The 27,479-nt window shown below is 36.4% G+C and overlaps 1 protein-coding gene across 6 annotated transcripts in view; it reads left to right on the forward strand.

Annotated features, from left to right (window-relative positions):
• The window catches only part of CTNNA2 (catenin alpha 2), a 967,153-nt gene that overhangs the window by 881,316 nt on the left and 58,358 nt on the right, over positions 1-27,479 (forward strand). For all 6 annotated transcript variants that reach the window (XM_016123449.2, XM_016123443.2, XM_016123447.2 and 3 more), the window contains exons 13-14: positions 13,918-14,069; positions 23,704-23,817. In XM_016123449.2, the coding sequence (XP_015978935.1) occupies positions 13,918-14,069; positions 23,704-23,817 (266 nt within the window). The remainder of the gene's footprint in view (positions 1-13,917; positions 14,070-23,703; positions 23,818-27,479) is intronic.

A 27,479-nucleotide genomic window follows, 5' to 3' on the forward strand; every position in this document is an offset into this window, starting at 1 on the left:
GAGACTTTGGCAGCTTCCTCTAAAATATAAGGAGAAAGGGACTAGTGTAATATCACAAAATAAAGAGCATATCCAGAGATTGTTGCTCTTGAGAATGCTCAGAGATTTAGAATTAGAACTAATAACAATAAAGATAATGATAAGATATATTTGCATTTTAATTAGCTGAAATTCAGTACTGTTTTCTTTCAAATAGGCTTGCCCTTTGCATTCAGTTGAGCAACACAGAAAGCCATAGAGTATTTTTTTCCTTCAGTTGGAAGAATTGAGAAACAGGCATTTAACTTTCTAATTTAAGGACTTTTTTCCCCCCACCCTTGAGAGGGACCCTCTCACATTCCTGTAGCTCTCAGTTTCTAGCCCATTAGCTCTATTTGTTACACAGTCTCAGCTTCACATGGTTTATCTCAGCAGTCCCCAACTTTCTTGGCCCCAGGAACTGGTGCTCCTATGAGAATCTAATGCCTGATGATCTGAGGTGGAGCTGAGGTAGTGATGCTAGCTCTGGGGAGTGGCTGCAAATACAGATGAAGCTTCTCTGGCTTGCTGGCCGCTCACCTCCTGCTGTGTGGCCTGGTTCCTAGCAGGCCTTGGACCGCTACTGGTCTGCTGCCAGGGGTTGGGGACCCCTGGTATATCTGACACATAGCAGCACACCCTTGGATCTGACACTAGGAAGAGTATCAGAGAAGGGTAGAAGACATGGAGACACTCTCAGCACATGCCTGCTTATGACTGGTTGGAATGATAATTGTAGCAGATGAAAGATACAGAGCATATTGCAATTTATTTGTGATTTTGTGCATACAAAGAATGTGGGCATTGCTCAAGAGGTAATTTGGAGTTTTTTCGTATCATATCTAGGGATGCCTTGATGTTCAGAAAGCAGTGCCTGTTGGGTCAAATCTGTTTAACAGTGTGCTTATTTGGTTGAAATATCTTAACATAATTTTCACAAAGTCTTGAAATGTATATTTTTTCTGGTTGAATTTTTTAACTGCAAAAGAAAATAATGGAACAGAACAATCCATTCTGGGTTGCTGTTGCTAATCACGATTTTTTTCTTATTTGTTGATTGTCAGAGCTTTTAAAATTCTCATCCTAGACCTTACTTACAATGATTCAATACTCTGGGTACTTAACTAAAGGCACCTTCCTGATTCCGATGTTCATATTCTATCCTTAATTGAACAGATGAGTAAAATACTTAGATTTATTCTATTTTTCAGGATCTATTGATGGTAACTAGGAAAGTAACCAGGTATAAGACATTGAAATAGGCAGTTTATATATGACTATAGTAGTAAATACAGGAATATGTGTCAAGGAAAAGCAATGTTAATAGTCTAAGAACTAGAATATACAAGTTACATGAATTCTGTCCCCAATTGTTCTTCTCTTTTTTAAACAGGAACAGTATTGTTTCTTTCAAAGAAATGAAAGAAAGATGTTAGGTGTTTACTCACCAGCTGCTACTTAGAATTGTTGGGGAATGTGCTAGACACATGGAGTTTGAGGAGGACCATAGGATCAGTTCTGTGATTATGGTTGTGCAGAGTTTGGTTGCAGATACACACACACACACACACACACACACACACACACACACACACAAAATATATATATATTATATATATTATATATTATATATTTATGCATACACAGACACACACACATATATGTATATACTTTCTTCCTAATGTAAGTTAGTCCTCTTGTCAGTCTGTGGCTGTGATTAGAAGACTTATGTTCTCAGAATAACTCCTATGCATATCACTAATGCCCAAGTTTCTACCTTTGGGCTAATATTTTGTTCCTGATTTTTTTTAAAAAAAAAAATCTTAGAGCCACACTGAATCAGTCACTTTTCTATATAAGCCTGTCAAACTTTGTCCTGAGTATGTTTTATTTTGAGGAAAGAACACAGGGCATTAGATAGAGAGGGGAATGTACCAAGAGGAAGGATGAGGAAAAATAAAAGGAACACAGGACATAAAAAACAAGATATCATGTTTTCTTTTGCCTTCTTATGACCTACCAGCTTTTGCCTAGTTTTATATCTGAGTTGTTAGATCCAAGACCCTCAGACAGAAGTGCTCAACCTCTGTACTATTGACAGTTTATCCTGAATAAATCTTTCTTGGGGAAGGGGAGTTGTCCTGTGCATTATAGGATGCTTATCATCATCCCTGGCCTCAACCCACTAGATACTTGTAGGACCTCCTCCCACCCCCTCCACAAGCTGTGACAATCAAAAGTGTCTCTAGACATTGCCATATGTCCTTGGAAGAGGGTAATCCCATTGAAAATAACTGCCCTGAGAGGAAGAAATACGCCCAAATAGGGGTAAGTTTAAACAAGGCAAAATGGAACCAAGGTGTTGTGGTCATAGGTATGGTTAACCAAGTGGACTTAAAAGTGCATTACAAAGAAAAATCTAAAAAGCAGGGAGATTGTTCAGAAAGTCTTGACCAGCTTTGTTCCTAAAGGGGTTCGTAAGCATAGGCCAGCTCCTGTTTAGACATGTAAATGATGCAAGGGTGGGTCTCTGTAGATGAATTCCCACTTTACCACCTGACTGCCTTGGCTAAGTGGCTAGAAACTAAGAAAGATCTGAAGAGTGACAAAATATTCTACAGTTTGTTTTCCATGAATTATTTCACTTCCTCAGTAGATACCATGTTTTGTTGAGGAGTGCTTTTCGTGTTCACATGAAGGCTGAGTTAAATCTGAGAAAATAATTTTGCGGATTATTTGTATGCTAAAATGCTAGGACAGCATTATATAAAAAATTACCTATTTTTTTTTATAAAACTAATCTAGGCTGATGAAAACAGTAAATTCAACATCAGCCCCATTACATACTTATATATATGATGGGCTCTTCAATAAAACCCAAATTTTAACGAATTGTCAACAGTTTGGTAGTAAGTGCATGCTTGACCAGACCCATCTTCAGATCTCATTTACAAAGTCAGGTTACTGCAGAAGATTGAGAGAGGAGAAAGTACATTCAGTGATATCATAGTTAGATATATAGAACGTAGCTCGTTCTTCATTGAACAGATTATGTTGAAATGTCATTTTTGGAAATTTCATAGCTAATGCAGGTTTCTTGCAATGTGCACATGATCAGGTTGAGAGATCTTTGAGATTCCGCCAGCATTTCCTCCTTCAGAAGGGACATAAAAATTTTTTTAAAGTATTTTTAATAAGATTCTATGTTATTAAGCACTTTATATGCAGAGATCAATTTTTCATTATTTTGGAGAACACGTGGGCCAAACAGATGGTATAATTTTTTAAAATAAGACTGTTTTTTTAGAACAATTTAATGCTCACAGAAAAATCGATGGGTAGATATTTCCTATACACCCCTTGACTACACATATGCCTAGTGTTCCCATCATCAGTATTTCCTACCAGAGTTGGACATTTGTTATAATAGATGATCCTACATTGACACATCATAATCACCTAAAGTCCATAGTTTATTTACAGTTAACTCTTAGTATTGTGTAGTCTATAGGTTTGGACTAATGTATAATGACATCTGTCTATCATGGTATCATACAGTGTATTTTTCACTGCCCTAAAAATATTCTGCTTCCCCTTACAACTCCCTGGCAACTACTGATCTTTTTACTGTCTCCATAGTTTTGCCATTTATAGAATGTCATATAGTTGGAACACACAGTAGGTAGCCTTTCCATATTAGCTTCTTTCACTTAGTAGAGATGGTATAATTTTTACTTTCATGCACCTGTAATGTAAAATTTTCATAAAAATAAGAGATTTTTTACATTTTTATATAGTTTGCCTAGAAAATATAAGAGGATTAGCAAATAGGACGAACTCAAACTACGAAGAATACTGAGGTATATTGTCACATCACTGCAATGTAGTGGAATGAATTCAAGTTACAAATCAAAAGAATTCAGTTCCTTGACTTCTACCAACTAACTGTGACCTTACACAAATTAGTTAATGCCTCTGGGCCTTAACTTCTCATTTATGACCTGACATTTTGTCATCAAAGGATGAACAACATTATTAATCTTGTAATATACATGTCACTGTTTCCTGGCTTCCTGGCGACTACACTTAATATGGAGAGTTGTTGCCCATGAATCCTCTTTATAAAGCCTCTGGACCATTTGGACAGGTGATTTTTCCTTTGTCCATGAAGACTCCTCTCTAACCACACCAGCCAATCCCACTCTTCTGTGCCCCCAGTACTCTTATTATCTGTGTCACTCATTAAGCACCTACCATTACTGCCAACTAGTGTGTGTGTGTGTGTGTGTGTGTGGCTTCCTAATTAAATTCTAATCCCTTGATATTTAAGACCACCTCTTTATTTCCTCCAGCCTTGATGAGAATTGACGCTTAAAAATATTTAATATAAATGAAAAACATAGCACAGCTAACAGTATAATACCTTATTTTGGGGGTTATTTTTTTTAATTACATATTTAATGATCAAGATCAGAGTTTTAAGTTATGTGCAGTAAATTCTTAGCAATTATTTTCTATGTCTTAATCCTTTAAGTCTCACAGATGCCAAATTTATATTTATCAAGCTTGGTTTGCACAAACACTGTAAGCTAAATAAGGCATCTTCTTCAATTCTTTATTTCTTCCTTAAGTTTCAGAATTAAACGTGCCATACTTTCTTCTTAGCTTATAAGCCATTTGTGATTATTTTTGAAATGCTTATTTTAAAATATAAGAAAACTTCCCAAGCCAGCATTTTATTTCCCTAGAAAAAAAAATTGTGTCTAGACAAGCACAGATGGATGTTTCCTGATTCTCTTAGGGTAGTTATCGTGAATGGAATTTAGAGGATTTTTCTCCTCTTCTAGGCAGTGCTTTTTCATCTTCCATCAAACTATTCAGCTCATGGGTTATGTATGGCCTTCTGGATCTTGAATTTTATTTTGATGTTTGAAATGTACATTATAATTTTCCAAACATGAATTTATGAAAATGGAAGCCTTTAGGAACTCCCACAGAGGGAACAGATGACTGACTCTGACGAAACAGAAGTCCAAGAATACACATGGATGAAAGAATCAGAACTAGCCATATTGATTCTGACTATTGTCTGGAGAGGTAAAAAGAGTAGACCAATATTCACCAGAAAGTAAGGTCCCTGCTCCTGGCTTCCAGTGCTCAACATCTTCTAACTTGATTAAGAATCATCAAAAGAAAGCACCATAAAAGCTAGTATATCATAGGTGTAGACAGAGTACAATTTATACTTAGAGAAATTATATAAGTATTATTTCTACACTGCCTCAACCACATTTCAAAAAGCATTTGAGGATACTCAAAATTCAAATATAATAAATTAATTAATATACAGTAAAACAGTATAAGTTTGACATAAAATGAAAGTAGTTTCATAAGAATATTAGATTAAGCTGGGAGGTGTTTTAGAAAAAGTGTTTTATTTAAGTTAGAGAATCTGAGTTTTATTTATTTATTTATGGCAAGTCTCTTTTAAAGAGTCTCTTTCCCCATGGATCTGGTGAGGTCATATTGGAATACAATGTTTAAAACAGACCTCTTCAATGATCAAGATAAAAAGGAAAATTCTAAGAATAAATTTATAAAATCTTGTCCCAATGACAGATTTCATAGAAAACTCACTATTAAAAAGGCAAAGCCACTAAAGGGATCTATGGTCTTGCCAAGGAGAGAGAAGGGCATAAAAGCAGGGATACTCTGTTTTCAAGATAAATTGTACCAACTTCTCAATTTTCAGAAATTTCAGCACTAATTTGTATGCTATTTTCAATTTACTTCACTCCCACAAGGCCTCCTTTTTGGTAGTGAATCATGTAGTTGTACCTCTGAGTTCTAGCCATAGGAGACTGGATTAGTTTGCCCATTGCAAGCAATGAAAAGGGTGTGTAGATGGGTAGACATAGAGGGTCATCATGTGAAGACATTACAAGGACCATTTACTGTGAATTTTTTCTATGCCAGGTACAATAGTAAGAATCTTAACATGTATTCCAATTTATTGACCCTTGAAAGCAAGATCATATTTGTTTTGTTACTTTATTTCCAGTGGCTAAATTATCACCTATGTTTATATATAAAATTATTAAAAAATTATTGAATATGTCATTTCTAAATTTTATGTAAAACCTGAAGGGCTTCTATCACTATCCCTGCTTTATAATGGAGTAACTGAGGTTCAAATGGGTTAACCTATACAGAATGAAATATCAAGATTCAGTTACACTTCTTCCTGGACCCAATACATTGATGAGAAACCTAGATCAATCATAGTTGCTACAACTGAGCAGAAAATTTTATATCCTGCTAACTATTTTTACTGATATTTCTACTTATGGCTAGCATAGGTTATAAGTTATCTATTACTATATAATAAATCACTTCAAAGATTAGTAAATTCATATTATAAACATTTATTGTCTCATAGTTTCTCTGGATCAGAAAGCTAGGCACAGCTTAGCTGAGTGCCACTGCCTCAAGATCTCTCACAAGGATACATTCAAGGTATTGGCTAGGTCTGTAGTCATCTCAAGAATCAATTGGTGAAAGATTTACTTTCAAGCTCACTCATGTGCTTGTTGGAAGGCCTCAGCTCCTTGTTTGTTGTTGGATTTAGGACTTCAATTCCTGACTAACCATTGACCAGAGACCTGCTAATTGCTGCGTAGGCTTTTCCATAAATCTTTCATCACAGAGAAGAAAAAGGGAAAGTAAGATGGAAACCAGCATTTTTTGGTAACCTAATCTCAGATGTGACTTCCCATCCCCTTTGCTATATATTTTGTCGATTAGAAGAAAGTCACTGATTCCAGCCTACATTCGAGGTGAGGGGATCGCACAGGGCACTAACACCAGGAGTAGAGGGATCATTAAGGCCCACTCAGAAGCCAACTACCAAACATGCATATTTGTAAACGTATAAAGATGGGACAGATAATAAGGGTAATGACAGCATAATCAGAACAATAGGATGTGTGGACAGATCGCACAGCATGAAATTAATAGGGTTATACTTCTAGCATAATGTACCTATTTCCTTCTAAATTGGCTTTCAGAATACAAAAGATTCATTGAGTCAAAATAATTATGTAATATATGACCAGGAGAGGACAGGAAAATAGTAGAACTAGGTAGTGAGGAAGGAAAGACTAAGATTCACTCAAGGTGATTGGAGAGGGGAGTTGGAGTAGAGGACAGATTGGGGAATTGTACAAAGAAATGAGAAAAAGCTAGTGCATAATTCAAAGGGAAGAGAAAGGAAAGAAACAACTGACATCACTAGTACAAATGAAAGTAAAAAAAAAATATCACTAGGGAAAATTTCATTTCATTTAAGTTCAGAGATTCAAACATTAATCTCAGAATCTCAGAAGAAGCTGTATATCCAATGGTGATGAAAGTCAACCAAGATTAGAGTGAATATGCAAAATCAAGGTGACAAGTGAAAGGTCTTGATGATTCAGGAAATCCTAGCTAACTACATCACTAAGATTCTGACCACTCTTGTACCTTATAGGAAAATCTTTATCTAGTGGAAGTACTTGGGTCTATACATTACATATAGAGATGAAGTAGCCACTATCCACAGCATAGACCGATAGATCTGTTTGATTATTTACTTTTTTTCCCAATAGATAGAAACCCAAACAGCCCTATAAAGATTCTGAACTGAGGATTTTAAAAGATCCCTGTTTGGGGGTAGGGGAATCCTTATAGCATTCTCTAACTTTGTGATCATAAAATTGTTTACTAAAACTACTGAACCAATATAAAACAATGGCTAGCTTCTGTGGTTTGTCCTCCAGTATCTTTGAGAGGTACCAGAGCTACAATTGCATCATAGCTTCAGTTTGCATTAGCTCCTACTCACACAATGAGTATGACTTGGAGCTTCAGACTCAAAACAATCTCCTCACTCCTGATGATGCTTTATGGCTGTGCTGACCTGTCAAGGTATACCCAGAGCCTTAATGCCAGCCAGACTTTCCTTCAGAGAAATTCAGGACCCAAGTGGTTTAGATTATACTCTCTTTCATATTCTCTTCACCTCTTACCTAGCATCAAATTGGGGGCCACTCAAATAAAATTCCTTAGCAGTGTCCCAAAACCATTTTGGGAAAGAATGCATTCCCTATCAAAACAGTATCAATCCTTTCCTGCCATAGGGTGATATTGGAATTGCCCCCGCAATGTCTCCCTAAATTAATACTTTCCAGCTCCAGTTACTCTGATAATATCTAATTCTTTACCTCACTCTAGCTGTTAAAGTGGAGGCCTAATAACTATGTGTGATGGGGGGAGAGGAGAATATAAAATTCCTGCATCGGAATTGGTCCAAATTCCATCCCAGTCCTGATATTTTATTCTCTTTCTAGATTTTTTCCAAAAGTTCTCATTCTCATTTTTCTGTTTTATATGAACACTTATTAGACTGCTTCTTCCTCCAGAACAGGGCTCTTATCTGTTTTCTCTCCCCTCAGTAATAAAGTTCATAGAAGGAATACACTCAGAGTATGTTGGTTAACTGCACCACCACAATTAGGTGAGCCCCAGGCATGCAGATATGCTAGTTTGGCCTTGGTGAACTGGTCAGGGATTCAATAATGAATTTTTCTCCGTGCTTAGTGGTGATACTTCTACTCAGCCAGTCCTGAAAAGATTCTGAGCTCAGCTTTCTAAAAGATCCCTAGAGACCAAACCTAGAATACTCCCTAATAACTTGGTTAATGACTCCTGAAACTCTTTAATAAAATCACTGAACTAATATGAAATAATGGGCAGAGAGAGAGTTAGTATGTGAAATGTGATACTGCTCATTTTGTCCCTGAATACTGGATGGCAAACGAGTTCTCCCCTACATCCCATTCTTTCACTTGTCATCCTTCCAGCTGATAAATTATCTGGGCCAGAAGCATGATAAAGGGCCTTACATACAAAGAATGAAGAAGAGATATATGCCTAAAAATGACTCCTCTGTGAAACACTGACATGCAGAAATGTCAAACAATCCTAATATAATACAGTGTTCTAAGTACTGTAATAATGTATGCATAATTAGGATGCCATAAAATTGTATAGAACTGACAACTTTGGGGTGTTGGGATTAAGGAATGCTTCACAGCGGCAATCTATTCTAAACTGGATATTGAAGATTGGGGAGGAATACATCTGGACCAAAGAGAAAGAAGTACATTTCAGTATAAGAGAATAAATTTATTATGGACATGTTGGTATGATATGGTATGTCCTCATGTCATCTTAGCAGACATAGAAGTAATTCAGTCTAACTGCAACATTTGAATACATGTAGGAATAGGTGGGGAGACAGAGAGACAGTAGGAATTGTAGGCAGGTGTCAGATGTGTGTATCTTGATAGACATTTTATAGCCCCCTCTGTTAAACAGAACCGTTGGAGTGTTTAAAGCTGGGTATGGACCTTTTAGATAGTTACCTAGAGGCAATGGAGTTGGTTGGCATTCATTTCCACTGCCTCTAGTTCACCTTGGATTTTGCTATTATAGTTGTCAGCAGTCCTATTTGCATCTTTAGCACAACTTCTCTTTCATTTTACTGACTCACCCTGTGCTCTGAAACTTCACTTCTAAAGTCTCTCAGGAGGATATAGTCCAGATCTTTCTCACCTCTGGTTTAGGATCTCAGACAACACTAGAATGAGGTGACCTTGACTTTTACATGCATACTTTGATTTCATTATTCCTGGAATGTCATCATTTTGTGGCCTAGAATGCACTCTGCATGCAAAAGTATAGCAAGAATTTAAAAGTTTATTTCCAACTTTGATCACCCTTTCAGGGCATAAGCTATTAAAAGTATTCCAGGATTTCTGATAAATAACATAAAGTGGTGTCTAAATTTTTTAGATGTAATTCAGGAAGTACAAAGGAGCTTCTATTTATATATTCCTATATCAGAAACTCTGTTAATATATAATGTGCGAATCACAAAACCAGTGCTGTGTTTTGTCCTAATTAGTAGGAAGCAGAATCAGCATCATATTTGAAATAGCGTGAGAGTCTTTTTACCTCAGTTATACTTTTGGGGTATTTAATTTTTCAGACCCTATTAAAGTGTTAGAAGAATGCATAGTTAAACTAACATATTAGGTTCTGGCAAGATAGATTATTGTTTTATAAACTTTTATTTTTCTGTCATATCACTTTTAAAAACAAACCAGGATAAAACTAAGACAGGAAAAAGAACAATGCGGAGAACAAAGGTCTATTGGCTAAGGAGCAGTAACAGCTGACTGAGCCTTAAATCAATATTACATGCACTTAGGAACAGAGAAAGATTATTTTAAGGGTCAGATCTAGAAAAACTGTGACTTGTAGTAAGAAAAATAGATATCAGTTATAGTAAATAAAATCAAATTGAAAGGAGTTGAAGTTCCAGGTTTTTACAGCTTGACTATTATAAAGTCACTGGAATATTATGGTTAACTTGAACTCTGAACCCCTATTCGAAATGTAAGGATTCTGCATCCTTTCGTCCACCATGTTTTCCCCTGGAAAGTTTGTGATATTTTCTGTGCCAATCTCTTCATAAATGGGCCTTGTTCTTGCCTCTCCTGGTGATGGTGCATCATCAACACAGTTTCTCATACAAAAATCTCATCCTCCTGAATCTCCCTAGAGAGATTCTGTATTCCATTCTGGAGCGAATAGAACACCCTTCCCAGACTTCTGGTTCCAGAGTGGCACGGGGGTGTTTTAGGCCCTAGGACATCCCCTATGAAAATGGTCCATTTAGCTTTTAACTTTCCTCCTTCTCCCTTGGGCAGAATCAGGCCTAGAAGCAGGTAGAAAAGAGAGCATGTCACCTCCTGCATCTTCCTCTTCCCCATCTCTTCAGGGTGACCTTGCAGAAAAAACAAAGCAACATGTAACCCCACTTTCTCTTAAGCATTTGATTACAGTCACAATTTCTGAGGGAATTAATACTATTATAAAATTATTTTTTATTATGTTCTTAGTCACGAGCTAGAACTTTATTTTTTCAGAGACATATTCTATAAGAAGTGTAGCCTTGAGGATAATACTTTGATCTTTTTAACTATTTGAATTACGAAAAGATTTAGAAGGTAGAAAAAGAACAGGGGCTAATAAAACTGACTCCCTCTTCCACCCTGAGATATAACAAATGTAAACATTTTGCCATGTCTGATTCAGATATTTTCTTAGAGTTAAGATACACTTGAGGCTTCCTTAAGAATGATCTCATGTCTCTCCATCACCTCTCAAAGGTAACCGCCACACTTAAGGTGGTGTATAGCCTTTCAAAACATGTGTAATAAAAACACACAGAGGTTTAAATAGTACATGGAGCTCTTTTGTGTATTTTTAAATTTCTCACAAATATCTCTTTTTGGTTTGCTTTTCCTAGTCAAAATTTTGACCTCAGGACTTATTCACTTAATATATCGGCTGTCCTCTCATTCTCATCCCAAAGTCCATTTTGTCCTGCCCAGGTGTACTTCCCGTGAACCTGGAGAGAGCAGCTCACAGTGGTTTGCTCCTGAGTTTGAGGACTCATAATAGAGCTGGTACAGAGCCTGCCGAAAGAGGCTCCCAGTTATCTCTATTCCTAGGTCTTATATAATTCTTCTTCTTAACTCTAGGAATATACAACCTACGAAGGAACAACTGTAACCAGAGAGACACAAAAACATTGCTGTGACTCCAGTGGGCTCAGCCCTCTAATCAGTACCTCTTTAGAAGTCAGTGTTTGGCCATGCTCTAGATAATGTTCCAACTCACCCGTTGGGACTGGAGTGCTTCATTAGATTTTATCAAAGTGTTTGCCAAAATGAGGCGTGTCCATTTTCACTCCATAATGGTGGAAGGGTTCCCTCTTGTCTACATGCTTGATAAGATGAATATTATTAGGCTTTAATATGTTTGCCCTTCCCAACAGGTATGAAATGATATCTTATTGTTTGCATTGTAATTTTTCCAATTATTGGTGGTCAAGCATCTTATCATGTATTAATACTACAGGATTTCTTTTACTGTGAGTTGCCCGTCTTAAAATTTTTCTATTCAACTTTTTTCCTTATTGATTTGTAGGAGTGTTTATCATGTATACATAGGATTACTGATCCTTTATCAGTTATACAACAGGGGCAAAAATTTATGCATCTAAGTGCTACTGATGGCATCATATAAATCTATAAATCCTATCAAATGGAATGGAATTAATATTATTCAGAATTTTCAGTTTAAGACAGGAAGAAAATGTGTTATTTTATTTTAGAAAGGTACTCATATAAAAATGCCAAATACCTACAAAAAAAATGTTTTCATGCCAAAGAGGTCAGTATAAATTATCTAGATTATTTAATAATGAAAAATAGTTTATTCCCAACATAAATGGATGGCTGAAGTGGCCGGAATTTAATGTGGTGGTTTTGAGAAATATACTTTTATTGGATTCATATTTGAGAAAATACAGCTCAATATCCCCCAGATTCCTCTTATATAAAAGTAGTTCAGAACCCCAGATGAAAAATTCACATAGTATAGAGAACCAATCATAGAAATTCACTCACAGAAGGAAATTCACCCCATGCATGCTTTGGTTTTGATAATTTCTATTGAAAGAATGGTTATTCTATTTTCTTCTAATCTTCCTTTAAATTACATATATATACTTTGACTTGTCCTTGTAGAAATATATTTTTCTAGAAATGTTTTATCTTGAATACTCTGACCCTAGAGAGTAAAGTAATCTAGCAAAGTTTCTCCTACTAGGGACTAAAATGAATGTTAAAATATCCACAGAAAATGAAAATGAGTATAAAGACAAATCAAGCATGAAAGTTCAGAAATGGAAATAGATGAATGATGTTTCTATTTTATTGTCCTTGTAAATAAAAAGAATTGTGCTCTTGGCTTTTATTTGCCATATGAACTGATTGTTAGAACTGCTGAGAAAATTGAATTACAACTTTTAAGAAATCAGCAAATCAGCAGCATTTTTTAAGTAGCCTTTGGAATTATTTGACATTCCAGAGTTTAATTTCCACAAACTTCCAGTGTGTATGTAAGTGTCCTCATGTAAAGAAAGAGGTGCCAGCATTTTAGAACTGTACATATGCGTTTTCTTTCACATCAAGGTGGTCCTGGTAAAACTGAACTATCAAGTTCATCTTTGACCCCATTAGTCTCTTGCCACAGGCTTTCTGCTAGAGTCTGTCTCATAGGGTTTCCCTCTCCCCTTACACAGTCTTTCCCCAAGCCTCCCCCAATAGTAATCCCCCCACCTCCAGTGTCTCGAGCCCTGCATTTCAGATAAAACTGGAATAGATCGGATCATTTTATTCACACTTTATTGTGAAGCCGTATAGATTAAGGTCAGCTACTTAACAGTTACATATGACTTTAGCATCTGAAATTAGTTACATACTTATTGAGGCTTTCTAAGGACCAGGTGCCATCTCATACATTTGTATACATTTTCCCATTGTACCCTAAGGAAGGATCTTAGACAAAGAAGTAGATTTGGAAGGGTTAAGAAAACTTGGCCAAAGTTTCACACCTACTAACTAGCAGAAGTGGAACTCAACTCAGGTTAGGCTAACATGAAATCTGAGCTTTTACCCATCTTACCACAGTACCTTGAGCAGGTTTCAAAAACTTGCTCAGTCTCATACCATCACCATTTATGGAGTAATGATTTGCTTCCTCTGCTTCAAGTAAGTACCACAAAGACCACTAAACTGGGTTCACCCCAACCTGGACAGGTGGGCACTTGGCTCCACTGAACTGTTAGAATACCCAGAGCCTGCCTCCTTACCCAAGGGCTAGAACAGGTGAGCATGAGAGAAAGATTACCTAATCCATTGCTTTTCACTTTGTTTAACCCAGTGATGCCACGCTTTGCCGAACAAGTAGAGGTTGCCATTGAAGCCCTGAGTGCCAACGTCCCTCAGCCATTCGAGGAGAATGAATTCATCGATGCCTCTCGCCTGGTGTATGACGGCGTTCGGGATATCAGAAAGGCTGTGCTAATGATCAGGGTATGTAAGGCCTATGGCTAAGAGCTGATCAGACCTTCTTGTAGGAACTCCTGAGAATTTACTGTTTGATTCTTAATTACTTAGTTTAACTTGGGAAGCTATTTGGCTCTTCATTCAGTCAGACATTGGGAACTTTTTACTTATAAAGGGACAAGTGATTTAAAAAGCCTAGGTTAGCAATGAATATCCTGAGGGAGAGGCCCTGCCTGCTTCGTGCATGTATTGTTGCCTAAATCTGGTGCCAGTTTAGGAGTGCCCCTGGTGTTTTCCATGTGTTCCTTTTGCTAACATTATTTTATCATCAAGATCAGAAAGCCATGGGATGGAAAGAAATGAAGATTATTAGTAGTATTAATAATGATAATAATGACAATAAAGTGATACATAGCTACATTTTCCTTTTAACGAATAATTAAGAGATTATAAATATGGTAATATCACTTTTCAGTAAACCTCCCCCTATCACCCACCCTACTATTTTGCTATGCCCAGTCTTTTGTTGTCAGGTAGGTGCGAGCCTTCCAAATCATTGTCTAAATAGTTATATATAGACACATACTAGAAAACATACAATACAGTAGATTTTAAAACTCATAAGGATCATTTGCAGCTTGCTTCGTTTGCCCACAGTGTACCTTCATCTATGCCTATTAGAACCCATCACTTACCTTATTCTATTTAACTGCTGCATAATACCACTATGAGACATTTTTTCTCCTTACCTCATTAACAATGTTGCATAGTAGTTTTCAAGACACTTAAACACAGAACACTTTCTTAAAATAAACGTAAGTATTCTAAACCAGAATTGATGCCATATATGCATTTGTGGCTATTATGATTGAAGAAGAGATGAGCCTTCTGTAGTGCTATTTCTAAGAGCATGTTCTTCAACAGAAATATAATGGCAGCCACATTTGTAATTTTAAATTTTCTAGTAGACATATTAAAAAAGCAAAAGAGGCGAAATTAATTTTAGTAACATATTTTATTGAACCAAATGCATCCCAAGTGTTATTTTGACATGTGACACTAGTCACATTAAAGTAGCCCCACAGAGCCAACTTATTGAACAAGGTAGCCCCAGACTCTTCCCACTTTCAATCTCTGCAGTTGTCTCTGAGGCTGCTCGATGAAACTGTGAAGTATCTGCGAAGTGCATTTTTAAAAACTTCTATCAGGGTGATCATTGAACATCTGAACCAACATCCCTTCAACAACTACGAAACCATAACAACCATATAATTCATTATCTCTGTCTGGTCCCTCAGATATTTCATGAAATATCTGTGATGTATTGTTTACTCTGGACAAAACATACCTGGTCCTTCAAGAATTTCATAGATGGCCTTTTTTTCTCCCCCAAATTCTGATATCTGTGAACTCATTAAATCTATACATCGTCCATCCTCTCCAGCTGTGGTATCCAGAAGACAACATGATGCTTCCAAGGTGATCTGAGCACATGGAGTAGAGCATCACCAGAAAGGGTCTCCCCTCCCTCTTTATCGATATCTATGCTTCTCCAGAAACATCCACCAAACTTCTTCACTTGGGAGCACAAATAGCATCTTCTGACCTTCTCATCTTTAAGTCAACTTGACCTTTTTTACATTAAATATCTCATAATAATTCCATGATCAATTTAAAGTGTTCAAAGCATTGCATAAGTCCTATCAGACAATACTAATTATACTTAATGTGGAGTTCAAGTTTGGCATTTGGAGACTATCGGATGCATTTCCTGTTCTTCTAACTTACCCATTTTAGATCTGTCCATCTTTTACCATCTTTCAAGATTTGGCTCATATCTTCTGTCCACAGATTTTCTCCCTCAAAAATGCTGACTCTATCCTTTACCTGTAACCATTTCTGCTTGTATTTATTGCACTATTTTCTTGTATGTCTGTTACTTTCTTTAGACTGTAAAAGTTTTGAAAGCAAATGCTGTCTTTTTATTTTCCATTCAGTGTGGTGCATTGTCTGGCTAGTGCTTAGTACTATGTGTGTAAGGTGTGTGTGTGGGGAGAGGAGACATATACCTAGGGTGATAGGAAAGTGACAGGGAGAAAATATTGGCGATTCAGAGAAGGAAAGGAAGGATAGTTGGCTTTTTAAGCCTGTAACAAATTAGATTATGTTTTCTCATTACATACTAACATGTGAAATAAAGTAATAGACCATGGGAGTTATATTTTCAAAGCATTTGGCACTAAATTCCACTATTATCCTCAAGACATATTTCCTCTTTTGCCATTTTTATGCTTTGTTAGCCTTCACATTTTTTGTGACAACCATTCATCTGAGAGGCTGAGGAAATTTATAGCCATCATTCATTTATTCATTCATAATCTGTAAAAGGATATCATTTTAGATAAAATGCTGTATCTTTGTACATGAAGTGTCATTACTCCATCTCGACAATTCAAATGATTTGATCAGATGGGTTTCACATCACTTAAAACTTTAAAAGAGAGAAATGTACAGTATGTACAAATTTTTATTACTAAACTCCTCCATTTAGCATCCAGATAGCTTTATTTTGTACTTAATTTGTTTTGCTTTAAAGTATAATGATTAAGTCTAGTTAAAAATAAAATCATTGCACTAAGGAAGAAAGACACTGAAACAAGTAGAGCTGATTCTTTCCAAGCAAAATTGCCCTTGCTTCCTTCCCTCCCAAAGTGTCGATTATACTTTGGAAAAATTTTTGTCCTGAAAAATAAATGCAGAAAGATGCAGAAAGGGCCTTGAAGGGTCAAATTCTCCATACTTTGCCTTGCAGCAATCAATACATATTTAGTGGTGATAGATGCTCCAGGCCAGCTCCAGACAACTGTCTGTAGTAAACAGAGCCTGTCTTCCCTGTATTCCAAGCCCACTTTTCAGGACCTACCTTCTCTCTCAGGAAGGTCTACTCTGCCCCTTCTAGCTGAGGCTTATCCTTGGGGATCTGTTAGCTTCATAGAAATTTTCTGCTTACCCCAGCATGGTAGTTTAAAAAATGAAAAAATGAATAACAATCTGGCACACCAGTATGCATTTGATTCTTATTATTTGCAGTAGTTATATTCTATAATGGTGCCATGAACACTGAATTAGAGAATACTGAAATATCGCTCCTTGGGGAAATTCATGGTTAGATTCCTGTGAGCCTCTGGTTCCATTTTCATCAACTGATATGATCCGCTTTTATGTATGTTTTTGTTTAAAGACACTTTAATATATATTGTTGATTTATTAACACTGAACTCACAGCTAACTGCACTATACCTCATGCCTGAAGGAAAGTTATCTAACAGATGTGTTTCTCCATAAGGCACATAACAACATTTGTGTATTTACAGACACTGAACAATACACTAGCACTACACTTGAAAGCCATTTTAAGCAGAGGAATAACCAAGAAAAAGCACAAAAATGCAAAAAAAAAAAAATATATGGCACTAAATAGACTAAAGAAAGGATACTTGTTTACAGTATCAGAGCTGACACAAGAAGACAGAATACCACTGTTCTACCTCAGCTGGGAAGATGCAGGTTTGGTGACCCAGATTTTTTGCCATATTGCACATGTCTGTGAATAACTACAAACATATTGACTTTGGGATTACAAAGAAACTTTGGTAAGTGGAAAAATTCACAAATAAATAATCTACAAATAGTAAAATAACATGTGTATATTTCAGACACAACATTTAAACATTTAATATCAAAAGTTAAAATAAGTGGGTAGGGTAGAAGGTGATATCTTGGTATCTAGATATCCGTATTAAAAAAACAGTAGTTCCTTCTCAAAAGAATAACCCCGAAAATAATCTTTAATGATATCTATATGCTAAACTTTTATAATTGGAACCTATTAATTTGGTTTCATGAGAAATTACATGGCCTAGGACAAAGTTCAGATAAAGATTTACAGCTTAACTTTGCATCTCCCAAACCGTGCATGAATGTGCCCTGGAGCATTGCAAGATATTTTTAAATGTCCAGGGAAACACAGAAATATCTCAGATACTACATGAAATATTAGCTCAAGGCAGTTCACAGTTTAAACATCAGGTTGGTACATTTCTTTTGACAACACATATTTATGATGCTGGATTTCTGGTGATTGCTGAGATAAAAAGCAAGCTCATATCTTGACTATTGTAAATAATGCTGTGATGAACATAGGGGTGCATATATCATTTCAAATTACTGTTTGTTTGTTTTTTTAAAGAAATACCCAGAAATGGAATTGCTGGGTTGTATGATATATCTATTATTAGTTTTTTTCGAGGAGTCTCCATACAGTTTTCCACAGGGGCTGCACCAGTTTGCAATCTCACCAACAGAGCACAAGAGTTCCCTTTTCTCCATATCCTCACCAAAACATGTTATTTGTGAACTTTTTGATAAGAACCATTCTCACAGGTGTGAGGTGTTATCTCATTGTGGTTTTGTGCATTTCTTTGATGGTCAGTGATGATGATCATCTTCTCATATGTCTGTCAACCTTCTGTATATCTTTGGAGAGATGTCTTTTCATGTCCTCTGCCCATTTTTCAATCATTGTTCATTTTCTTATGTTAAGTTGTATGAGTTTCTTATATATTTTTCATGTCAACTTCCCACAAAAAGCAAGCTTAATGGGTGTTTATTTACATTCCAAGGTTCAAGAAGTCATACAGTGTGCAGCACTGTATGACTTGAATTGTTAGGTCCAATTAACTTAATCTATTTTTTGAGCTATCCACTTACTCAACAGAGCTGTTAGGTTTTTGTGGGTTTTGTTGTTGTTTTAGCCTAGCGGAACCATGAAAAATTACAAAGACAATGAAAATGCTCAAAATGATAAAGTTTGGGAACCTATTGCTTAACTATTTTTGATCATTGTTATGCTAATTTTCTTTTCTACATCTCAGTTTCCTTATCTGGAGACAAATGTTTCTATGGATATAAAGCACTAATATAAACCTAGACTTAGTAGGTTCTCAAGAAATATTTTCTTTCCTCACCTGCTAGGATGACGTTTATCTTTATACAATCAATTGATGAGATAGAACTTTTTAAGTCAATAACGTTGTCAAAATTGCAGGGATTGGAGTCAGATTATTTGTCATAACTAGAAAAGAATAGAAGAGACTACATAAACAACTTATATGACAAAATTGATCTAATTATTATAGATTGCAATTATCTAATTTAACAACTCGGTCCCATGAAGTCCCTAGTTTTATTTTCCTTATTAGAAATAATTTAGTATGTTTTTTTTTTTAATTTAGCAATGTGCTCCTGGTATTCATTTATCAAATATTTGTTTAATGCTTACTATATGCCCCACCGTTGGAGGTGCCCTGAATATAGAGATGAACAAAATAGACAAAAGTCTCTATCCTCAAAGAATTCGTAGTCCTTTCTTTGGTGGGAGACACAGAACAAACAGATATAATATGTCAGTTAATGTGCCATGGAAGAAGCCAAGGCATTATAAAGGTGATAGAGCACAGCATAGGTGTGAATTTTATGAAGGGTGCTCAGTGGTTGGCATCTGAGAAGAGACTTAGAGGAGGAGAAGAAAATAAGCCATGACGCTATTGAGAGAGGCATGTTCCAGGCAGAGGGAATTGCATATGTGGCCTAAGGACCACACTGAATGATTTGACTTAGATCTTAGAGGTACCACCCTGGCTATACTAGTGGAAATAGAAATTATGGGGCAAGGGCAGAAGCAAGAAGATCAATTAGGATGCCTCCAAAATAATGTACAATAGAGATGCCAATGGCCATTGCTACTGAGAAGATTCTTCTCTATCTTAGCTTTGGGAAATCTTTAATTCTGTTTTCTAGTTTCCAACCCATTCCAGTGGTATAGAGCTCTGTTTGGAAATTCTTCATGTATCACCCAAACTCTTCTGTTGCAGTTGCCAAACTATGTCCTTAACTTTTTGCTCTCAATGAAACTCAGACATTTAAGCCTTTTCTTTAAATGGTCCTTAATACGTTTCTCACATGTCATGGTGAAATTACTCTAAATTCTTAGCCTTTTCTCATTTTGCTTCTCTATAGAAGCTGTTGTAGAGGGTATCAAGCATTATATTGGAAACCAGAGGCAGGTAGATTGATCCTATTCTGTAACTGATGTGTGGTTGATCCGGACAAGCCACATGAGCTTCTTAGGCCTCTATAATGGGCACAAGTTAATCTCATAGACTCTTGAAGGGGAGAAATTTTAAAGGCCAAATACTTTAATTGTGCCATTTTACAGATAAGACTCACTTTCACAATCTAACAGTTAGATCATAGTAGAACCAGGGAACCAATAATAGACTGAAGTGGTTTTGATTGTTATAAAAAGGCCTTTCCCAAGAGAACACAGAGCAGAACTGAGGCCTGACCCTCGGTCTTTAGCCTCCCGTCCAATAAATTAGACATTTTGTTGATTCCTTTGACCCTATAACACCATCTAATGATACAGTCTGATTATCTCTGGGCCCATTTGTAGGTTCTCACTATTTTTCCATGTCTCTCTTAATTTGTGGAGGTCCTCAACCAACTGAAAAGTAACACCCATGCTTTTAAAAATGAATAATTTAAAAAATAACAGCATGAGTAGGAGATCATTAACAAACTGCTCATGCACAGAACTGTCTATATGGGTAACTTGGATAGGTCTTCCGCATGGTTAAGGCACAAGAAAATATTTTAATTTTATCCATTTGCCTGGTGGTATTTGTGATGATTGAAAGCATGGGCTCTGGAATTCTCAACTTGCTAGTTATGATACTTTGGAAAATTTACTCAAGAACTCTGAGCCTATTTACACATATATAAAATGAGAATTAAATTTATTTCAGCCAGTTGTTGTAAGTATTAAATCTGTTAGCTGAATGCCTGGGTCATATGAATGGTAAAAAAAAAAAATGATTGCTATTAATATTATTGTTATTATTAGGTATGTATTATATTATTAAGCACAATAATTATGACTATCACTAACTTAGTTCACTTTTATTTACAAAGCTTTTTATATATATATATTTGATTCTAGACTCCTGTGAGGCAGGCAGAACAAGTAGCAATTATTATTTTCATTTTATTAGTGGGGAAGATTGGAGCAGAAACACTTTAAGTGACTTGCCAAAGAGAGACAGCTTGTGAGGGGCAGAGTTAAGACAAAAACATTCAGGTCCCCGGGTCCACATCTAGGTTATTTTCCTTTTTATTTTTTCAGTTTTGAACTTTATTTTTGGTTTCTGAGCTATAGCCACTTGAATAAAAGCTCATCATTATTGGCCTTATGCTTCTAGGCTGTGTTTTTCATTGATTCATCTACTAAATGCACTGCTCACTGAAATGTTTGGACACAGCACTATAGGCACTGTCATATTCTTTTTTGTTCCTGTTGAGTGAGGTTTTCCATTTTACTTTTCTCTTTTTTTCAAAAACTAATGATGAAAAGTATGTGCAATCTTGTCATCTCATCTGTCAGCAGAATTTACCAACTTGCTGTAATTGTTCCACAGTACAGTCCAGAAGAGTAAGGAATATTCAGAAATTATTGTCTCTTTCCACAATGGAAATGCACCCAGCTATTTGAACCAGGTTTTGCCCACCCCACCCCTGCTTTAGTTAATAAAGTATGGGAACAAAACTTCTTTTTCCCCTCTTTCTTTTAATATTCCTATGAAAGAAAATTGAACACATGTAGATGACTGAGTAAATATTAATAAGGTGGACAGTGAGAGAGAAGGAAAACAGGAGGCATATGCCAAAGCTTGGGAAATTCATGGGCAGAACATGATATTGGCATGAAAGACCCCATTTTATGCCTGTCTGACCAATCTCAAGCTTTCATCAATAACCACACCCAATTAATTACACTGAAATAGCCAAAGAAACCAGCAGAATAAAAATGTACCTTCCGATGGGAAATGAGCAACTGCATCATCAGTACTGCTTGTGGTCTGTTCCTTCTGTTTGAAAGATAGAGCCCTGGGAGATGATGTTAGTGAGTGCCAAGAGGCAGTTTGTGGGTGACCATCATGTTTCAGGCTAATGACACTTGAGCTGAGAATCTCTCCTGACTGCACTGTTTTCCCTTTATCTACCATCCTTGCCACTTCCTGAGTTCATCTTCTTAGAATTAACAGATCATGGTAGTTTAGAGTATGTACCTCAAACTACCTGACTTAGAAGTCTTTGAAAAAAGATATAACCTCTCATGCCTCAGTTTTGCTATCTGTGAAATGGAGAAAATCATGTCTAAATCATAGGACTATTGAGAAAATTATAGAGTTAGTGTATATAAAGCACTCAGAGAAAACCAATAGGCACCTGGCAACACTTAATGCATGTTATCTATTATAGTTGTCATTAAAAGTGGGAAGGGTTTTTAATATCTGAAGTTATAGATTCATTTGTGTCTTTCCTCCAATGCTGACTTTATATATTGGACAGGATTTGATCTAACTCTATTCACTTTAAAGCAATTCCATACCTCTAGTTCTTGCCTGACTTTTCACATGAAAAACAAACAACTACAACAACAAAACAACTTATAAAGAGCAATAGGGAGTCAGACACATTTGGGTGTTTGGGTTTAAATGCTAGCTGTGTTATTAGCTGCTTCAGAGACATTTGGGCATGCTGTTTTTCTTCTCAGAACTCTCTATCACTCAAAACATAGCAGCCACATCAAAGCAAACATGTATGTATATAATGGATTTTGTTGGGGTTGGGGATTAGATTAGATGATTCAACAGCCAGGGACACAGAATGCCCAGATCCTGCATTGACACAGACATCATAAGTCTCCAAACTTAGTTCACTGTGCTGTACTGAGCTAATTGGGTACTATGTATGAAAGAGTTATTTAATCCTTAGTGAGTATGCAGAAATTAGTGACTTTCTTTAAGAAAAAAATGTTTAAATGAATTAACATCTAAATCCCAAGTAATAATGATGACAGACCTTTTAAAATGCCTATTATGAGCCAGACATTACACAGAGCACATTACTTAATCTTCATAATAATCACATAGGTAACTACTGTTATCAACACCAATTGACAGAGTTGAAAGCCAAAGCTAAGAGAGGATTTTGCTCAGGATCACATTGAGGTGCATATTTGAACGTTCTTGATTCTAGAGTCTTTAGTTAGAACTTGTATACCAGATGGCTTAGTGACCACATGAGCTATTTTATCAGGTCTGGCTATCGGCCTGAAGATGATTAATCCTTTTTACTTATTGAGACTAAAAGAGAACTGAAATAGAGCAAAAGGGGCATTATAGAAGCAGCATAGGTTAAACTTTTGTTATTGATGGTAATTTTCTATCTTAGAATAGATTTGTATGGTGGAAATAACACACAAATATAATTTTTCTTAAAATTAGAAAACATGTAAAGAGTTAGACTTGCCACACTTACAGGAGGAAGTAATAATCAAAATGTATTTTTGAAAAAGAGAAATTAGGGAAGCTTGATTTTTCTAACTCCATTCTAGCCCACATAACCCCTGCATGTAAGCCCCCACAAGCTCTCTTTCCTGGGAGGCTACTTAGTCTTTGCATTGATGAAATGTATGGGTAGGGGTGAAGGTTAGCAATTTAAAATATGCTGATTTTTCTCTTTTCCTATGCATCTTTAGACCCCAGAAGAACTAGAGGATGATTCTGACTTTGAACAGGAAGATTATGACGTGCGCAGTCGGACAAGTGTTCAGACCGAGGATGACCAGCTCATCGCAGGGCAGAGTGCTCGGGTGGGTAGATGTCCAGGACTTTGACTCATTGTACAGAGGCTGTGTTTGGCAAATTGGCTTGAGGGAATTTCTGATTTCCAGGGACTTGAAACCCTAGATTCATGGCTCTGAAATCTTTGCTCTCATCTGGGGTTGTTTTTAGCAACTCATGTTTTACACAATGGAAATAACCACCACTGCCCCTGATTCATTTTAACTCAGTTTTCTCTCTCTCACTTGAAACATAGGAGCCACACAAAGTAAACACTTATGTGTATAGTGGATATTTTGGGGGAGGGGATTACGAATAGATGGTTCAACAGCCAGAGGACACAGAATGCCCAGATCTTGCATTGGCACAGAGACCATTGTTTTTCTTGAAGTCTCCAAGCTTGTTAACAATACAAGAGAAAATGACAAATGGAGAATTAGAGTACTACTTTGTTACTGGCTAGGCTGTCATTGCTCCATTCTTTGGCCTAAGGTCTCCAATAAACAAGATCACAAGTTTTGAAATTGTTTCAAGGCTATCAGAGTAGAGAGAGAGAGAACTGTTGCCTCCCCGTCACCCCATACCTACCAATGGCCAGGAGAGTAGCCCTAGATCTGTCTGCCATGTGATAGAAAAAAAAAAAAAACTATAGAGACATACTAGAAATATGCCAGTATAAGGCATGGAGTAGGAAACAAAGGTGACTGTTCTGGCTGAAATTTAAACACTCCTGAACACTTTGTGACACTATCTACCAACACGGGTGTTCCAAAGAAGATCCTGGAATTTGACCAGTCGATTAGCTGTATATCCTTGATAGCAGCTGCAAGTAGTTAAGGCAGGAGACAGGAGATGAAATCCTTGGGAATTGCAAAAGAGGGCAAGGTTCTCCCCCCTTTACGGCTCAATTTCTATGGGGAAGAAACAATAAAATTTTAATATAACTGAGTTAGATATTCTAGTTTTCTGTTAGGTTTAACTTAAGAAAAGATTATCAATAGGAAGTATGAGATTGAGAAAGAAGTAATAATTTAGAAAAGCGATTAGGAAACCCCAGAAAGCTGATGCAGGCTTAGGAGTTGTGAAAGAAGAGTAAGAAATAACCAACCAGAGGTTAAAATAAAAGGATTCAAAGAAGGCTAAGCCTTACATTGAGTCAAGAAAGTTTTTGTACTCATACCCAAATTCTCTTTTGTGCTTTATGTCCTGGTAGTCTCACCCAATATTTAAATAATCCAGAAGATGTAGATGGACATTGATAGGGGAAATGTGAGGGTAAAAATCAGACCATTAAAGGATCACTGGCTTTGATTTCAGACAGACTTGGTTTTTAATTCTACAGAGTAGAATGAGGACTGTGCTCCATTACTTGTTTAATTTCTCTGAGCTTCAGTCCTATCTGTAAAGTGTGAATAATAAACTTACTTTATAGAATTCTTTTGAGGTTTTAATTACTTAATATTTGTAAAGTAATGAAGATAATTTCTGTCATACATTAAATGCTCAATAAAGAATGACTCTGAAAAATGTTATCCTTAGGAAATCTCTTCTGATCACAGGCTAGTGACAGTAGAAAAGCTCACAAAAGAGCATGAAGCCTCCTTCTTTGAAAAGTCCTTGTGGAGAGTCTTTTGGGCCTTTGTTGAGATAACACTAAACTAATTCATCAACCAAGTCATTCATCTTCATAATTAAGTAAAACAAGCATTTTTCACATCTGTGACAAAGGGCAAGTTTGAGTAATTCATACAAACTTTAATCACTTCAAAATCAATTTGATTGATTGCATCTCAGTATTAATACAGCCCAATAGTCAGCGAGTTGTCTTCTCAAAGACCAAAGCTTTTTGTACAACCCTTATCATGCTTTGTAATCACCGTCCTGTCAAAATAGCGTGACTAGTCACATTTTTTACAAAGAAGAATACAGTCCAATTGTACTTCCATTTCATGTAGACATTCAGTCAGCTATGGGTGGAAACAAAAGTCAGATGGCATCTGTTTATGCCATCTATTATTTTTTCACCCAATAGGTGATAAGATGATACTCTTTCTTTGAAAAAAATTTTGTTATGAATTATGAACATGGTCCAGGATGGTAAGAACAAAGCAGTGCTCTAATCCAGCACTCACTGATCTGTCTTTGAGATCCATCATGCGGTCTGTGTGATTAACTTGCAGCAGACAGCATTAGTTACTGAGTCAGCCTATTTTAGCCTGTAATTATATGATGACAAATCAGAGACATAGAATTATGGCTGTAAGTTGAAAATCAGAGGGTGCATTGAATTGCTGAGATGACAGATGGTTGAACTTTTGACCAGAGAAGTGTTAACTTGGTCAGAATTGTGAAGGAGGCAAAAGTTGCTTTTGTCAGAGGCAGTTGGTCTTTCCAGCATCCAGTCCTCCCCTCTTAATGGTTTTATTTTGTCTTCTCATTCAGACATTTCTCTCCGAAAATATTAAATTCAAAGGAGGCTAAGGTAGGAGGAAAGCTTCTAGTGAGCACTACAACATTACTCTCAAATTCTGAAGTTAGAGTATTATTTCTTTTATGTGTCCCTGTCTACTGCTTCTCTACAACATTTTATGAGAGGGAAGGGGAAAGAGAGGAGAGGGAGAAAAAGAGAATGAGAACAATCGTACTCTGCTCTTTTAAAATACAGAAGTGATCAGACCTTTAGACCTTTAGGTCCTTGACATGACATCTTATAATCTCTTTCTTCCCAGATTAATCTAGTTAAAATTAGTCAACAACAACTCTTAGACACTTAACCTCAGTGAAAGAATACATTATTTGGAGTCATGCAGACCTGATTTTAAATATGGGCTTGGCCAATCTGTGTGACTTCGGGACATCTTTTTTAACCTCTTCCTCCCTCATCTCTTGGTTTATATATACAGTGTGTGACCTTGTAATGTCTTTTGGAGAACAGCATAATAAAATGTATCACAGGATTTGTCACATAATGTTAAGTTGAAGATGATGAAGATATGTGTAGCATGAGACAGTTATCCATTAGAGGAATGGCCAACTAATTTAACTTGAGAGAGCTGGACATTTTAGGCAATCGTGAAAGTTTGTACTTGAATTAATGGGACAATTACCTCAATTTTCCAATTCACTTCACAGTCTGAAACTGGTAAAAGTCAAAGGATTCACTCCTTAACAACCTATAGTTATTATCCTATAAATCCAAGTAAGCAGAAGTGGGTGCAATGAGTTTTAGCACTTTTACTCATTATTTATAAACATTCATCTGCTTGAATCATTAATGTTAGATTCTTGCTCTATGTTTAAGAAACCTCAGTTTGGAGGCTCATAGACTTTTAAAGTCATTTTTCTCTTTGAGATTGAAAAAATAATTATATCGAAAGCTCCTTAAGATTTAGATTGAAGAAAAGATTGTGTTGAATAGTTGTTGGCTTGTATCAGTGATTTGTACTTTAATAAGTAGAGTTTATAGTAATCTCACACACACAAAAAAAATGGTTGTTCAGAGGAAAGTCTGGGAATCTGGGGTGTGAGTGGGGTAGGAAACTAGATTCAAGAGTCTGATGCCACAGATTTGGGCCCCCAGATCAAAATCTGGAGAGCTGTGCTTCGCTACCGTGAACAGAAGTGGCAGAAATTCGCGGACTGCCCCAGGTGCTCACATAACACGAATGGAAAAGCTGATTTTTTTCCTTTC

Source organism: Rousettus aegyptiacus, unplaced genomic scaffold (genome assembly GCF_014176215.1).
Source record: "Rousettus aegyptiacus isolate mRouAeg1 unplaced genomic scaffold, mRouAeg1.p scaffold_m13_p_7, whole genome shotgun sequence".
Taxonomy (NCBI): domain Eukaryota; kingdom Metazoa; phylum Chordata; class Mammalia; order Chiroptera; family Pteropodidae; genus Rousettus; species Rousettus aegyptiacus.